The 17,789-nt window shown below is 41.8% G+C and overlaps 1 protein-coding gene and 1 pseudogene across 9 annotated transcripts in view; one reads left to right on the top strand and one right to left on the bottom strand.

The window, feature by feature from the left end:
• LOC117355254 overlaps nt 1-17,789 on the top strand; it is a 623,529-nt pseudogene that overhangs the window by 415,366 nt on the left and 190,374 nt on the right.
• Nucleotides 3,207-17,789, bottom strand: part of LOC117355229 (zinc finger protein 850-like) — an 85,139-nt gene continuing 70,556 nt past the window's right edge. For 8 of the 9 annotated variants that reach the window (XM_033933480.1, XM_033933482.1, XM_033933481.1 and 5 more), the window contains one exon: nt 3,207-7,099. In XM_033933480.1, the coding sequence (XP_033789371.1) occupies nt 4,077-7,099 (3,023 nt within the window). In that variant the 3' untranslated portion in view covers nt 3,207-4,076. The remainder of the gene's footprint in view (nt 7,100-17,789) is intronic. The other variant, XM_033933489.1, reaches the window with a different exon arrangement.

The following is a 17,789-nucleotide window of genomic DNA, read 5'->3' as shown; positions in this document are numbered from 1 at the left end:
AACTGTCCCCTCTTTTACACAGATGCGCTAACTGCTAAGGTGTCCAAAGGATAACATGCACGCGTTACCAGATAAGGCATCCATAGGATAATATGCACACAGCCGTATTAGCACTTACATATCAAGGCATGCATGTTTTCCTATGGAAGCCTTAGCAGTTAGCGCGCCTGTGTAAGAGTGCCTAAAACTCACCAATATACTGTTCTATATAAAAGTGCAGATAGTAAGCACAATTTGCAGTCAAGTGAAGGATATCTACAGTAAGCAAGCAAAGGTTGCAATACATCTTTCTGATTGGGTATTTGATCTGCTAACAATAACTCTTTGCCCAGGTGCAAGCTGGTGTGCTGAACCTAGTTTTAACAGACATGTTCTGGCCTCTGGGAAACACAACGAGAGTCGTTAGCCACTTGGTAGAGATGAGCATAATCAACCTGGAATCAGGAGAAAAGAGGGAAAATGTTAGAAAGACATCTGTGACAAATGTAAAAAGCAGAAGTTGTAGGAGAATGTCACAGCACAGTCTGAAAATAACACCTAGAATGAACAGAAACGCAAGCACTGTTGGACTTCTAAAAAGAAGAGGCAGCTGCATCTGAACCTTATTAGGCACCAATTAGCAGTGGTATACCTAGCATATGTTGAGATAAACACTTTCAAAAGGAGTATGGTAAAGTCCAGTAAAGTAAATCAGACAGACACAGCATAGACCATATTACTACAAAATGAAGGAAAAAGCCTCAGAAAAGGCCCTCCCACCTCACCAAAACGGCTTAAAGAAGTGGTTGAGCGGTCACCTCACTGGCAAAAAACCTTCAATTTAAGTGCACGTCTTATGCTGTGCTGTATAATGCCAATAAATATTTGAAATAGAGGAATGAAATCAACTTATCCTGCTGATCGGTGTTTTTACAAACACACACACACACACACACACACACACACCTAAGCAATAGTTATCAATGAGTTCTCATTCCTCAACCATTCCTCAACTGATTAGTCTTTTGAGCTGCCTGTTATATGAAAAGATTTACCTTTAGCTCTGTGAGTAAAAGCACTGCTTCCATCTTCCCAACATCATAGGTTCCACTCTCAGGTACGGTTAATATATATTCATGTAACTTGCATATCCATTTTACTGGCACCAATGTTTCAAACAGCATGAGTGTTGTTTCAGCAAACACACCTGGACTGAATTTTTATCATTACTAATTCTTATACCTGTTAATGACCCTGTGGAATGGAGAGAGGTGTGGCAGATATCAGGGGGACAAAAAGTTAAAGGAGAATCACCATAAGCAATAACACAGAATGGGAGTCCAAAAGAAAAAAATCAGTTCTGGCTGAGCTTTGTTTGTAATAAAAACACCTAAGCAGCTAGCTATATATCATTCTAACCTGGATTTGGTATCTAAGCTGCTAGCAAGGAGTTCCTTGCATAGGTGCAGTATATTAACCTTGAAAGATGAAAAAGGTTAGAAAGACATCAATTGCAAATTACCATAGCTGCTAATGGTCCTGTGAAATGGAGAGAGTTGTGGCAGATAGAGGAAAGAAAATGTTAAAAGATAATCAGGAAAGGTAAGGTCTCAGAAATCAGCATAAGCAATAACACAGGAGTCCTAAAAGAGAAAACTCTGCTCTGATGGACCTTCTTAAACTAAGCACACCTAAGTGATGTCTGACATCATAGGCACCATTAGGACTTCCCACCAGAAAACTTTCAAATCTGATTGGGCGTGCTTTAGGTGTGGTTTGGGCAAACACACCTGTACTGACTTTTAATCATTTCCTTCACTTCTAAAAGCTTTGACAAGAAGCCATTTCTCATCTGCTTAGTCTGTAGAGGCTCTGTTACCAAATTCTAAACAAAGTTCCCTCTATAGCGCTATGTCTTAAAGCACTGCTTTTATCTTCCATATGGCAAGGGTTCAAGTCTTGAATGTGGTTAGTAAATATTATATATTCATTTTTCTACCAGAAAACCTTTAAACTCTTTGGCCATTCCTTATTTGGGTTGAGCTTCAAAATGATCTGCAGCAATTTGCAGATGTCTAAAGTAGCCTGTTATTTCATCCTAAACCCCCTCCCCCACCGCAACACAGACACCCCAATTCTAAAGCCAAGCTGAATTTACCATAGTAATGTTTCTAGAATACATCTCAAAACATGTACCTTCCTTCAACATCTGTCCAAACCCTCTGAAGTTTTAGTAAACTCTTATACCTGTTGCCCTGTGCCTATATTGCATAAAAAGAAACACATTCCTACCACAATGGCTTGTAGTTGATAGCAAATGAATGTATCTGATGCACCTTTGCCTGCAAACTGCAGAATCCTGATGAAAAACAGCAAAGTCCACCACTTATGAGAGCTATTAGGATGCTGTTAAAATGAGTGGTGAGGGTGGGATTTGAACCGCAGAGCTTAAGAAGATGGACAAAGTGCAACAAGGTGCATTAACTTGGTGAGCCACAAACGGCTTTGTTCTGTCAGAGGATAAGTTTCCTCCCATGAAAGCTTAGGATGTCCCAGCCATGGGAAGGTGAAAATAAGTTTGTCTGGAAAGGGAAATGTGCTGATGAAAAATGGCAAAGTCCACTACTTATGAGAGCTGTTAGGTGAGGGTGGGATTAAAACCGGTGACCTGGAGAGAATAGAGGAGGTGCATTAACTTGGTGAGCTAAAAAAATGCTCTTTGTGGTGACTCTGATATCATTCCTAAGCAGATATATAGGCAGGTCAGTAAGCTATGATATGACAGGGCAGTCACATCCCACATACTTGGAAGCTGATGTAGCTCAATGTGTTAAAATCTTGTGCAGTTTTAAGTGTGGTTTGTGATTAAAGGATTTCCTGCATTCTGATCAGGTATATGGTTTTACTCTCCTGTACATATTTTCTTGTGCCCTGTTTAAAGCCAATTCCACATAAAATCTTTTACAACATTCTGGACAAGAATATTGTTTCCTTTGGGGTTAATTACCATGTTTCCCCCCAAATAAGACAGTATCATATTAATTTGCGGTCTAAAAAAATGCACTAGGGCTTACTTTCATGGATGTCTTATTTTCTCATGTACAACAATGATCTATCTCTCCCTTCCTCTCCTCTACCCCAATTCTTCCTCTTCCTTTCCCTCCACCCATCCCCTTGTCCAGCATCTTTCTATCCCTCCCTCCCATCCCCCTGTGCATCAGAACCCCACCAACCCTCCCACCATGAGACTGACATATCTCTGCTCTGAGGCCTCCAAAGCAGCAGGAGTGGGGGGGTTGCTGAATCAACAAGTTCAATTTTTTCAACAAATCAGGCAGCACTAATGTCAGGGATGGAATCAGGAAGGGGGGGCTTCAGGGTCGAACTTAACTAGGGCTTATTTTTGGGGTAGAACTTATATTAGGAGCATCTTTAAAAATCATGTTAGGGCTTATTTTCAGGGAAACAGGGTACTCCACATATGAATCCTCTTGTGCTGTTTTAAATTACAGCTTTTACCACATTCTGGGCATGTAAATGGCCTCTCACTCTCATGGATCCTCTGAAGTTACGTTAAACCTGTATGATGATAAAAGACTTTATCATAAGATATATAATTATTTATTTATTCATTCATTCATTTAATTTTCTATACTGTTCTCCCAGGCACGCTCAGAATGATATATGTGAACTTATTTGAGTACTCAATGGATGAAGAATCTTTCTCTCTCTTATGGATAATCACAGTTTTTATACATAATTAGTTGTATTCCAAATTTTATTCATTGCTGTAATGTTCTAGGTCAATATTTAGCCGGGGACAGTGAGCATCGTCTATAATCTATTTCTATGAGGCTCATCCCTTCTTCTGGTCTAAGAATGTACCGTCTAGGAGTCCACTTAAAGTTGTAGATGAGAGTCAAGAATATCAAAGCTATATAAGAGAGCAGGAAATGCCAATTAAAACCTCTAAACTTATTCTGTAATGTTAATACACCCTTCAAGATTAGTTTGTTTTCTGTATTTTCTCTCACAAATTTTTGCTTCCTTCTGCCACTCTTGAACTTTCTCAAATGCACTTTCTTTCTGTATCTCCTTTATGAATCTTCATGTATCTCTTTAAATGTGATGCCCATTTGTGCTTTTACAACATTCTGCACAGCATATGGTTTCTCTCCAGTATGAATCCACCTGTGTATTTTTAAAACTGACTGCCGATTAAAGCTTTTACCACATTCTGAGCATGTATATGGTTTTTCTCCAGTATGAATCCTCTCATGTGTTTTTAATGCTGACTGATTATTAAAGCTTTTACCACATTCTGAGCATGTATATGGTTTTTCTCCTGTATGAATCCTCTCATGTGTTTTTAATGCTGACTGATTTTTAAAGCTTTTACCACATTCTGAGCATGTATATGGTTTTTCTCCAGTATGAATCCTCTCATGTGTTTTTAACGTTGACTGATTTTTAAAGCTTTTACCACATTCTGAGCATGTATATGGTTTTTCTCCTGTATGAATCCTCTCATGTGTTTTTAACGTTGACTGATTTTTAAAGCTTTTACCACATTCTGAGCATGTATATGGTTTTTCTCCTGTATGAATCCTCTCATGTGTTTTTAATGCTGACTGATTTTTAAAGCTTTTACCACATTCTGAGCATGTATATGGTTTTTCTCCAGTATGAATCCTCTCATGTGTTTTTAACGTTGACTGATTATTAAAGCTTTTACCACATTCTGAGCATGTACATGGTTTTTCTCCTGTATGAATCCTCTCATGTGTTTTTAATGCTGACTGATTTTTAAAGCTTTTACCACATTCTGAGCATGTATATGGTTTCTCTCCAGTATGAATCCTCTCATGTGTTTTTAATGCTGACTGCTGATTATAGTTTTTACCACATTCTGAGCATGTATATGGTTTCTCTCCAGTATGAATCCACCTGTGTATTTTTAAAACTGACTGCCGATTAAAGCTTTTACCACATTCTGTGCATGTATATGGTTTTTCTCCAGTATGAATCCTCTCATGTGTTTTTAACGCTGACTGATTATTAAAGCTTTTACCACATTCTGAGCATGTATATGGTTTCTCTCCAGTATGAATCCTCTCATGTGTTTTTAATGCTGACTGATTTTTAAAGCTTTTACCACATTCTGAGCATGTATATGGTTTCTCTCCAGTATGAATCCTCTCATGTGTTTTTAATGCTGACTGCTGATTATAGTTTTTACCACATTCTGAGCATGTATATGGTTTCTCTCCAGTATGAATCCACCTGTGTATTTTTAAAACTGACTGCCGATTAAAGCTTTTACCACATTCTGAGCATGTATATGGTTTTTCTCCAGTATGAATCCTCTCATGTGTTTTTAACGTTGACTGATTATTAAAGCTTTTACCACATTCTGAGCATTTACATGGTTTGTCTCCTGTATGAATCCACCTGTGTGTTTTTAAAGCTGAATGCCGATTAAAGCTTTTACCACATTCTGAGCATGTATATGGTTTCTCTCCAGTATGAATCCTCTCATGTGTTTTTAATGCTGACTGCTGATTATAGTTTTTACCACATTCTGAGCATGTATATGGTTTCTCTCCAGTATGAATCAACTCATGTCTTTTTAAAACCGACAGACAATTAAAGCTTTTACCACATTCTGAGCATGTATATGGTTTTTCTTCCGAATGAATCCATCTGTGTGATTTTAAAGCTGACTGCAGATTAAAGCTTTTACCACATTCTGAGCATGTATATGGTTTCTCTCCAGTATGAATCAACTCATGTCTTTTTAAAACCGACAGACAATTAAAGCTTTTACCACATTCTGAGCATGTATATGGTTTTTCTTCCGAATGAATCCATCTGTGTGATTTTAAAGCTGATTGCCGATTAAAGCTTTTACCACATTCTGAGCATGTATATGGTTTCTCTCCAGTATGAATCCTCTCATGTGTATTTAACGCTGACTGATTTTTAAAGCTTTTACCACATTCTGAGCATGTATATGGTTTCTCTCCAGTATGACTCCTCTCATGTGTTTTTAATGCTGACTTCTGATTATAGTTTTTACCACATTCTGAGCATGTATATGGTTTCTCTCCAGTATGAATCCTCCTGTGTATTTTTAAAACTGACTGCCGATTAAAGCTTTTACCACATTCTGAGCATGTATATGGTTTCTCTCCAGTATGACTCCTCCTGTGTGTTTTTAAAGCTGACTGCTGATTAAAGCTTTTACCACATTCTGAGCATGTATATGGTTTCTCTCCAGTATGAATCCTCTCATGTGTATTTAACGCTGACTGATTTTTAAAGCTTTTACCACATTCTGAGCATGTATATGGTTTCTCTCCAGTATGACTCCTCTCATGTGTTTTTAATGCTGACTTCTGATTATAGTTTTTACCACATTCTGAGCATGTATATGGTTTCTCTCCAGTATGAATCCTCTCATGTGTATTTAACGCTGACTGATTTTTAAAGCTTTTACCACATTCTGAGCATGTATATGGTTTCTCTCCAGTATGACTCCTCTCATGTGTTTTTAATGCTGACTTCTGATTATAGTTTTTACCACATTCTGAGCATGTATATGGTTTCTCTCCAGTATGAATCCTCCTGTGTATTTTTAAAACTGACTGCCGATTAAAGCTTTTACCACATTCTGAGCATGTATATGGTTTCTCTCCAGTATGACTCCTCCTGTGTGTTTTTAAAGCTGACTGCTGATTAAAGCTTTTACCACATTCTGAGCATGTATATGGTTTCTCTCCAGTATGAATCCTCTCATGTCTTTTTAAAGCTGACTGAAAATTAAAGCTTTTACCACACTCTGGGCATAAATATGGTTTTTCTCCAATATGAATTCTCTTGTGCATTTTTAAAATTGACTGCTGACTAAAACATTTCCCATATTCTGGACAGGTATACAGTCTCTTTCCGGTATGAATCCTCTCATGTTTTCTTAAGTTTGATTGGTGACTAAAACATTTCCCATATTCTGGACAGGTATACAGTCTCTTTCCGGTATGAATCCTATCATGTTTTCTTAAGTTTGATTGGTGACTAAAACATTTGTCATTCTCAGGGCTCCTTTGAAGACATTTTAAACCTGTTTGATGATTAAAAAAAAGTGTTATAATATAAAGATATAGAATGTTTCTCTTTCATGTGGATTATTTTGTGCATTCTTAGATATTATAATTAGTTCCATTCCTGCTGTATTAATTGTTGAATTGTTAAGGGACACTATTCAGCCGAGGTCACTGGTTCATTGGTGACGGCTGGAAGTTGTGTGGTTGCAGCTGGTATATTCAGTGCAGTATCCACATAGCTAACCCGACACAGGACTGGCATTTAAGTGGTGTTACTTGCCCGGTTAGCTACGTGGGTAGTGCCAATGTACGTCAGCATCATTTCAGGGTCTGACCTGACTCCACCACTGCCTGGATCGTGCTGGGATGGTCAGCGCTGCTACTGCTGCTTGTATGATGGACCGTTTACTAGTGATTGCTGCTCTGCTCCCCTTGAATGCTCTGAATGGACTTTTCCTGAGTGTGACAGGGGAGGGCTTCAATGGCTGGGAGGGTATAGATGGGCTGGAGTAAGTCTTAACAGAGATTTTGGCAGTTGGAACCCAAGCACAGTACCGGGTAAAGCTTTGGATTCTCGCCCAGAAATAGCTAAGAAGAAAAAAAAAAAAGAAAAAAAATTTAAATTGAATCAGGTTGGGCAGACTGGATGGACCATTCGGGTCTTTATCTGCCGTCATCTACTATGTTACTATGTGACCCAGGAATGATACGGGGAAAAATTGGACCCCGTCTCTGCCCTGTCCCGTCCCCACAAACCATCTGATCCTATCTGCACAAGCCTCAAATAGTTTTATACTGAACTTATTTTATTAAAGTATAAAATGAAACAATATTCTGTACAATTGTCATTTTAGAAATCAAAGTTCTGGCTGGGTAGTGAATGGCCTTGTCACCGTATCTGCGTCAACAATTTTTTTGCCACCATTTCGGCAGGATTCCCGCAGGTAGCCACAGGTAACAGCCACCGTGTCATTCTCTAGATGTCATCTCTACTTGCCAAAAAGTGATTATAAAATTGAATCGGGTCTTGCTCCTTGGGGTGAACTCCTGGGGGCGGTCTTTGATCGAAATCACCAGTCTAGAAGGGGAATGGGGATTGGCGATTGTAATTTCATCCAAGACTCAGGCAAAGCAGCAGCCACCTATTATTAATTTATTGCCCTCCCTTCCCCCACCGTGCAAGTGGTTAGAACCAAGTTATGCTATAATGATAAACATCCATGAACAACAAGTCTTGTACATATTGTGTGGGGAAATCTCCCCCCCCCCACCAGTCATAGGTTCCAATCTCCCCAGATACTGATGAGCCCATAAAGAGGCAACATCATACTGCCAGGATAGATAAACATTCTCTCCACAGCTTCCAATAGGCACCCCTGAATCCCCCTGCAGTCTTCCGTGGAGCCCTGTAGCTCCCATCGCCCCACTTCCTTCATGTCAGTTTTCCAGACCGCCAGCGAAGTGGGAGACTCGTCCATCCAGTGGCCCAAGACCCTTCTCTTCCTAACAGCAAAGCGACTTGATATAAATTTATATTGCAATAGCAGCTAGACCTTGGTGTTCCAATTCCACGGGATTACCCAGAACAAGAATAGTATAAGACCATTGTACTGTATGGCCCAAAATAGCAACTATTGCATCCAGCACCCCATTTCAGTAATCACATTCAACCAACATATATAGTAAAGTACCTGTAGCCACCTTACATTTGTCACATTCTGCCCCTACCCATAACCCAGCCTGTGCTCCCCTGCTCTTACTAAAATAGGCCCTATGAAGAATCTCAAATTGTATTTCTTGTAATTGGGCAGTGCGAGGGCAAAAGAAGTTATATGCAAAGCGAATATGTCTGTGGCCGTAAGTTCTTGACCAAGTTTTGGCCAGCTTGGCTAGATAGTGTAGTTGCCTCTCTTCCTCCTCACCTTGTACCATAAAGAAACCGAGTTCAGAGAGACAGGGATGTGCAGTAAAACAGCATCCACCTGTAGGAATTTCCCCCCCTTGGGCCGGTCCCTACGCAGTTGAAGAAAGTAGCAGCGTAGATAGAGGACAACCCTAGCGAATGCCACGCTGAAGCGGAAAAGTCTCCGACCGACTGGTATAAATTTGAGCCATTGAGTTCCTGTAGAGGCGGCTGACCCACTGCCGAAACGGGCCCTCTATACCAGTGGTTCCCAACCCTGTCCTGGAGGAACACCAGACCAATTGGGTTTTCAGGCTAGCCCTAATGAATATGCATGAAGCAAATTTGCATGCCTATCACTACCATCATATGCAAATCTCTCTCATGCATATTCATTAGGGCTAGCCTGAAAACCCGATTGGCCTGCTGTTCCTCCAGGACAGGGTTGGGAATCACTGCTCTATACCATACTTAGGAAGCACCCAAAAACGAGAGTCCCACATAACCTTGTCAAAAGCCTTCTCGGCATCAAAGCTCGCCAGGATGTCATCTCCTGCCCGTCTCCGTCCCTCCCTTAATACATGCAAGGCTCTTATGATATTAGAGGAGGCAAATCCAACCGGGTCCTTATGGATCAGATTGGGGACAACTGTACTAAGTCTGCATGTCAGGATAGCGGTGATGATTTTCATGTCTTGGTTGAAGAGTGAAATCGGACGATTAGACCCTACAAGCTCCGTGTCCCTGCCAGGTTTGGGAAGAACTATAATATACGCTCCAGACTAAACTAAACTAAACCAAACCTTAAGTTTATATACTGCATCCTCTCCATAATTATGAAGCTCAGCAGTTTACAAGAGCTTAATGTATGGAAGGAACAGCATAATGGGGTTGGAGGCTGAGTATAGGGGGAAGAGAGCATTATATTTTCGTGAATAGCCTAGTTTTTAGATGCTTTCGGAATAGTTGGAATAAACCCAGATATCGTAGTGGGGCAGTAAAGTTATTCCAAAGCTCGGTGATTCTGAAGAAGAGAGATTTCCCTAATTTTCCCACATAGAGGATACCTTTTAGCATGGTGGAATCAGGACTCAAGGAGTTCCAAGATAGTGGAATTAGGGGAGGGAGGATGCCATATAGGATCTTAAAAGCATTTAAAGTGAAATTCCAGTGCAAATTACTGGAAGCCAGTGAAGTTTGGACAGGAGTGGGGAAACATGATCATATTTGCTTTTTGCAAAGATCAGCCTGGCCGCAGTGTTCTGAAGACTTTTTTTGGTTAGACTTAAATAGATGGAGTTACAGTAGTCTAGTCTGGAGAGGATGTTAGATTGTACTAGGATGGCAAAGTGTTGTTGGTGGAATAAGGATCTCACTTTCCTCAGCATGTGGAGGCTAAAAAAGCATGACTTCACCAAGGAGTTAAGATGGTCATTGAAGGAAAGAGAAGAATCGATAATGATGCCTAGAACTTTGCTTGAGAACTCAAGTTGCAGTGTGGAGCCAGAAGGCAGTGAAATGAGGGTGGGTAGCTGTTCTAATTTTGGGCTGAGCCAGAGTAGTTTTCGTTTTGGACTCGTTCAGTTTCATTTGTACTGTGAGGGACCAAGACTGGAGTTTCGTTATGCAGGCTGTTATGTTCTCAGAGAGGTTGGTAAGGTTCGAGTCTGTCTCTAGAAGGACAAGGATGTCATCGGCATATGTGTAGTGTTTCAAGGGAAGATAGATGGAAGAGTTTCAGGGAAGACATATAGATGTTGAAGAGAATAGGGGCTAGAGGTGATCCCTGTGGGACTCTGCAAATCGATTTCCAAGGAGAGGACGTGGTGCCATTTGTGTTAACAGTGTAGGAACGGGATCGTAAGAATTTCAAGAACCACTCTAAAACTGTGGAGTCAATGCCTATCTCGGAAAGTTGATAAATTAGAATATCATGATGGACAACATCAAAAGCTGCAGAAAGATCGAATTGTAATAGGACAGCAAACTTATTACAAGAGTGTAGTTGTTGCACCTTTGAGATTAATGAGGCCAGTAGGGATTCGGTGCTGAAGATGGGTCTGAAGCCATATTGGTAGGGTAAGAGAATGGAGAATCTCTCTAGGTAAGATGAGAGTTGGGTAGATATAATGGCCTCTAGCATTTTGGTCAGGAGAGGGATATTAGCTATAGGATGATAGTTAGAAGGTGAGAAAGGGTCAAGATCGGCTTTTTTCAGTAATGGGATCAAGGCAATATGTCCCATTTCTGCGGAAAATAGGCCTGATAGTGAAGCGGAGTTATAAGTCTGGTGAGGGATAAGATGGCCTGTGCAGGAATTTTCTCGTATAGGCAGGAAGGGAATGGGTCCAGAGCACATTTGCAGGATTTCAGTTTGAGGCAGAGTTTAGAGATCTGGGATTCAGATATATGCTCAAAGGCAGTCCGGGATCTGTCAGCTGGGATAGGGTTAGAGTCGCTGGGAACCAGAGAGTTGTAAGAGACTACTGGTGGAAAGGAGCTTCTTATGGTAGTGATCTTATGTTGAAGAATTTTGCTAGGTCGTCTGCTGATGAGGAGGAGGGGGGAATGGTGGTCCTCACCGCGTATGAGAGACCTCCCCTCGGTGCGCAACTGATTTATCCTAGTCCCCGTCTCCGAGATTTCACCAAGGATGCTAGTAATTTCCCCGCTTTGTTTCCCCAGCAGTGGAATTTGTACTTTTAAGGCCTGTCCCAATATGGTAGATAGGCGTTGGTATATGTTAATAAGCTCAAGCAAAGTAGCTGCAGTGCACTTTCTTTTGCCAATGGTATAAGCTATGATTTTACCCTGGAGGAAGACCTTACCAGCCTCCCAATACACTATGTTAGAGACCTCCCCGTTATCATTATAAGTGGAATATTCTTTCCATGCAGCTAAACTCCTCATCAAGAAACAGAGTGGGGTTCAGCCTCCACACCCGCTCCATTGATTCCCTCTGCCATTGTAACTGGACCATAACCACCGAGTGATCAGCAAATGTAACATTCAGGAAGCTGCTCAGCGCTGAGCAATAGCACCAAAGCACGCTCCTGCTCGGACCGCTCAGCGGCTAAGAAGGTACTCGGCAGCGACCGACCTTGGGTTAGCAGCGGGTCAAGACTGCGGAAAGCTCGCTCCTGCCCGCTACACCTCTGGACTACCAGGGATTCCAGTGGCAGAGGAGATACAATAGACAGGGTAGGGAGAGGGGACAGAGTGGAAAGCCTCGTGCTCCTGGGTGTGGGATTTCTGGTACAGTGCCAGAAATTTTTCTTTAATGGCAAAGTTTAGTATCCGTGCAATGACCGGTCTTGGATGATTCATGCCCTATCTCTTCGGGCCTATCCTGTGGACACTCTCCACCGTAAGGTACGTGTCTAGCCCTAATTGTTCCAGGAGCCATGTCTCCACAAGAGGTCACAAGGCTGCATCTGAGACATTCTCAGGAACCCCCACAATTTGTAGGTTGTTGTGCCAACCCCTGTTTTTTCTGATCCTCCAGCTTATTTTGGAGTTGTTAGCATTTGGTCTCCAACTCCCTGATTTGCACCACCATCACTTCTGTGGTATCCTCCTGAGTAGACCCGCAACTCTCCACTCGTTGAATACACTGGGAATGGCTTTCCAACTGTCTCTTATCATCCAAGCTCATGAGGAAACCTCGTTCCACCCAGAAGGGTAGTTCTCCCTTAGCTGTAGACTTAGGAAAGTACTCCTCTGAGAAAATGACTAAATTGGAGTCTTCTTTTCCCCTAATTCAGCTGTATTTCCATGTTGTTTTGTGTGCAAATACATTTTGCTCTCAATGGTCACAATTTAACATGCCCACCCTCCAAGCTCTCCAGAAGATTATCTCTAAACTAAACTAAACTAAACCTTAAGTTTGTATACCTCATCATCTCCACAAAAGTAGAGCTCGGCACGGTTTACAGGAATTGATATAGAAAGGAACTCCAAAGAAAAGTATAAGAACTTGGTACAGAGAAGTTTAGAGAGACTTAGTGTATCGAAGAGGGAGAGGTCGTTACATTTTAGAGAAAAACCATGTTTTTAAATGTTTTCGGAAGAGTTGGAGGGAGGTTAGACTCCGAAGCGGGATAGTAAAGCTGTTCCAGAGTTCGGTGATCCTGAAGAAGAGGGATGTCCCTAATTCTCCTGCATGGGATATGCCTTTTAAAGAGGGGAAGGATAGTTTGAATTTTTGAGTAGATCTGGTGGTGTCGGGATTCGAGGAGTTCCATGATAGTGGAAAAAGGGGAGGAAGGATGCCGTGTAGAGACTTGAAGGTTAGGCAGGCGCATTTGTACTGAACCCTAAGGATTACTGGGAGCCAGTGAAGTTTAAACAGAAGCGGGGAAACGTGGTCGAATTTGCTTTTTGCAAAGATTAGTTTAGCCACAGTTTTCTGAATCCGCTGGAGTCTAAGAAGGCTTTTCTTTGTTAGGCTTAGGTAGATGGAGTTACAGTAATCCAGTCTGGAAAGAATGATGGATTGAACGAGGACAGCAAAGTGTTGTTGATGGAAACAGGATCTCACTTTCCTTAACATGTGAAGATTGAAAAAGCATTTTTTTTACTAGGGAGTTAAGGTGGTCCTTAAAGGACAGTGTAGAATCAATGATGATGCCCAGAACTTTGCTTGAGTGTTCAAGCTGCCCCTTCAAGATTAGATCCTGTTCCTCCTGTCTGGCTGAAAGTGTCATCTTTAGGCCTTTCCCAAGAGTTTTTCAATTGGTCTCTTCATGCCTGATACTTGGAATTCTGCAGCAGTTCGACCCATCTGTAAGAAAGATGCTCTGGAGAAATCTACTAGAAAGTAACAGCTCCTAGTTTTCACTATCCTATTTCCAGCTTAAATAACAGAAAAGCCGGTTTATCAACAACTCCTTGATCATGCAGAGGCTATCTACACCCTTCATCCTGGATCTGATAACATAAGAACATAAGAATTTCCGCTGCTAGGTCAGACCAGTGGTCCATCGTGCCCAGCAGTCCGCTCCCACGGTGGCCCCCAGGTCAAAGACCAGCGCCCTAACCGAGACCTGCCCTACCTATCTTACATCTTCAAAAATTATCTTCTACTGGGCTATCAAATATTGTTCTAAACTGGTTTACTTAATTTCTTCAGCATCAGTCATTCAAAGGATATGAAGATGGTGAAGCACCTCCTTAGCCCTACAAGGGTCTACTTTAGCTCCCTTACTATTTAATATCTTTCTTAGTCCCTTAGCTACACTCATTCAAGCCTTCAGTATCTATTCGGATGGCATTCTGCTACAACAGTGGTTCCCAAACCTGTCCTGAGGGACCCCCAGCCAGTCAGGTTTTCCAGATATCCCTAATGAATATGCATGAGAGAGATTTGCATATAATGGAAGTGACAGGTATGCAAATCTCTCTCATGCGTATTCATTAGGGATATCTGGAAAACCTGACTGGCTGGGGGTCCCCCAGGACAGGTTTGGGAACCACTGTGCTACAATATCACTGTGATCCAGTAGCTCCTAATCTAATTCCTTTGCAACACTGCACAGATGCCAAAGTCCGCTAGCTCCGAGCTAAACATTTGCTTTGAAACCATGAAAAAACAGTAACATATTGGATCTCGAATCAAATTCTACTCCCGTCTGTAGTTCCCACCCTTTTTGGTTCCCTGCTCCCCCCAGCAGTTATTCACGTCTAACCTTTCCAGAACACATTTCCTCTGTACTGCAGCCGGGCTTTCTTGTTTTAAGTCAGCTTCACTGTGTCCATCCTTTTCTTGCTACAGAGAACCGGCATGCGTTATACCATGTCTTAGAAGCATCTCACTTACCATATTTTTCGCTCCATAAGACTCACCTCACAATAAGACCAAATTGTATATTTATTCCAGGCTCTGCACCCAGCCCCCTTCCCTCCCTGCCCTACCAGGCTATATAGCCAGCCCCTTTCCCTGCCCCCCTCCCGCCCTGCACCCCTTCTTGTGGTCTAGTGGTAGGCCAGGGCAGGCCTAAGTGGTAGGCAGACCCCACACCCACCCCATGAGTCACCAATTGGTTACCACAGCTTCAGTGATAAAGGAGGGGGAAAAAAGAGCCTAGACAAATATTGACTGGGTTAAAAACCTGTCCCCATCCCAAAAGACCATCACCAGCGTCCTACTCTGAACACTAGTTTGACACAATACCGTAGTTTGTTGTCATTGTTGCTGGAATAATAACAGGAATGAGTCCAACCCCCAAGATCCGGAATACAGACAAGCGACACTAAACCAGCAGCCAGCGCAGACGCTCCCTCATGCTCGCATCCTCTCATTGGCTGATCTGCATGGGAATTGCAACATTCACACGGGAGGGAGGCAGCTGAGAGAGCACGCACACTCATCCATTGTAACTAGAAAGCGAGAGGTGGTGGCGTTGACATGTTTGGGTTATGCACGTATGCACGCTCGCGTCCTACACCAATGCCTCCTTCCCCACAGGCTGCGGAAACAGAGAAATGCTTCCTTCCTGCTTATTGGTGCTTAGGAATGTAGAGAGACACAAACGACTCTTTGCTGCTTACCACTGGCGAGTGTGCGCGTGTAGGGGCAGGAAAGTGTTTGGACGCGTCAGGAGGGGAAGGCAGTTTGAAAGCAACTCTTTATTCCAGTTAAGCAGCTGTCGGGGGGAGAGTGTCGGGCTAGCTCCCGTGTTCCTCAATCAAAGCACATGGCATTAAAAAATATGTTTACTGCACACTATTTTTGGGGGGGTACAGAGGACTCCTCTTTGATAATAATAGAAAAAGATGTTTAATAATTCATTACTCAAGCAAAGCACATGAAATATATATTTCCAAATGGTTAAGAAAATTAAACGAGATACCCTACTCAAAATAGCTGTGGTTCAAGCAAGTAGACATGTCTGATGCACAATCTTGACATCATTGTGACATCATTAATATGCACCTAGATGGCAGGGATTCCAGCGATGTGAGATGATACCTTGGGAGATCATAGCCAACTCAGTGTAAAAATAAGTTTCCCTCTGGACCTGGAAAGGGCAGAGTGCAAATGTAAATGGCAAAGTCCACAATCCATACTCTTTTATGAGACCAAAAAGAAGCTGTTAAGGTATTAGGGAGGGGTTGTGTGGATTTGAACCCAAGACCTGTAGAAGATAGAAGAAGTGCCTTTAATCACAGAGCCACAGGCGCTTCCTTTTAGTTAGGGGTTCCTATTTTTTTTTTTTGTGACAATCTGCCATCTAGGCGCATATTGATGATGTCACAATGATGTCAAGATTGTGCATCAGACAGGTCCACTTACTATGTACCACAGCTACCTGTAACCCTGAGCTCCCTGGGGAAAACGTGATAGAAAATGAAACAAATAAATAAATTAAATAAATGAATATTGGGAGTAGGGTATCTCTTTTTATTTTCTTAACCTTTTGGAAATGAGGTTTAATATGCTGGGGCAGAGAATTCTACCCCGGCTGGTGCCGTATAAAGGAAAGCGGATTCTCTAGTGCTTTGCTTGAGTAATGCATTATTAAACATCTTTTGACTTTAATTTCAACCTTTTTACCCCATAAATAAAAGCCCCGCTCACCTATATGCGGACGCCACTGGCACGCCTAAGAAACGCCTAAGATGTGCCCACCTAACTCACGTCTAACTAGTGCCCAACTCACGCTCAAAAGTAGACCTGCTTTTGCAATGCCTACATTTTAGGCGTTAGGTAGAGGTGTTAAGGCTGGACGTCTCTATCGAAGCCACTCCCAAGCAGCTTTTTCCGACGGGCGGCCACGAGATTGTGAACGTCTATTTTGTGAATCGCGCACAGCCTTTGGACATCTAACTTTCAATTATTGCTTGATAAAGTTATTGGGCTTATTATCCAATTTATTTGGACGCCTAAGTTGTTGGACATCCATATTGTCAATGCCTATCTCTAGACGTCTCTAGTCAAAAATTTTCCTGGCTAGCCCAAACGAAATAATCACCACAACAGTAATACAAATAAACGGTCACAACCACCCAATATTAAAAGCTATAAGAATATTAGGAGTTATTCTAGATACCAAATGAACTATGACCGATCACATAAACTTGGTGACAAAAAAATGCTTCTCCACTCTTTGGAAACTGAAAACCATAAAAAAATATTTCGACCCACTATCCTTCAGATTACTGGTTCTATCCACCCTGGACTATTGTAACATCATCTACTTGGGGATACCTAAAAAAACTGCGAATAATTCAAAACACGGCCGTCCGCTTAATATTCGGTCCCTTTTACAAACGGCTGCACTGGTTACAAATCGAAGAAAGAATTCTCTTCAAGTTCTCCTGCTTTTGCTATAAATTAATCTGGGGAATGGCCCCCAATTACCTCCTACCTCACTTTGAATTCTATTCCCCCGTTAGATCTACCAGAAACCACAACCTGTTTGCATACCCGAAAATCGCTGGCTGCAGATATCGAACCTTCCTGGACAGAACTTTCAAGTTTCAAGCTGGTAGACAGCAATCATGGCTAGGCTATCTCATCGATACCGCTAGGTTGACCTACAGCATCTTCCGGAAAGAACTAAAGACCACTTTGTTTAAGAAATTCTTGTCCAAGCCAGACACTCTCCCGCGAACATAACTTCCACACCTTATCCTGAATTTCTTCCTCACACTAGGTATCCACATTCCCTGTCTGCTAAAATTCCCTCTTCATAATTGTATCCTGATATTCGCTGGTGTCAGACTATTTTCAATTGTAAGATGTAAAATAATTATTTATTCATTACTGTTGGAATATTCATATCTATCTCTATCTCTACCTC

This window comes from Geotrypetes seraphini, chromosome 2 (genome assembly GCF_902459505.1).
Source record: "Geotrypetes seraphini chromosome 2, aGeoSer1.1, whole genome shotgun sequence".
NCBI classification, from domain to species: Eukaryota; Metazoa; Chordata; class Amphibia; order Gymnophiona; family Dermophiidae; genus Geotrypetes; species Geotrypetes seraphini.
The sequence above is the reverse complement of the archived record's forward strand: the minus strand, read 5'-3'. Positions and strand labels throughout refer to the sequence as shown.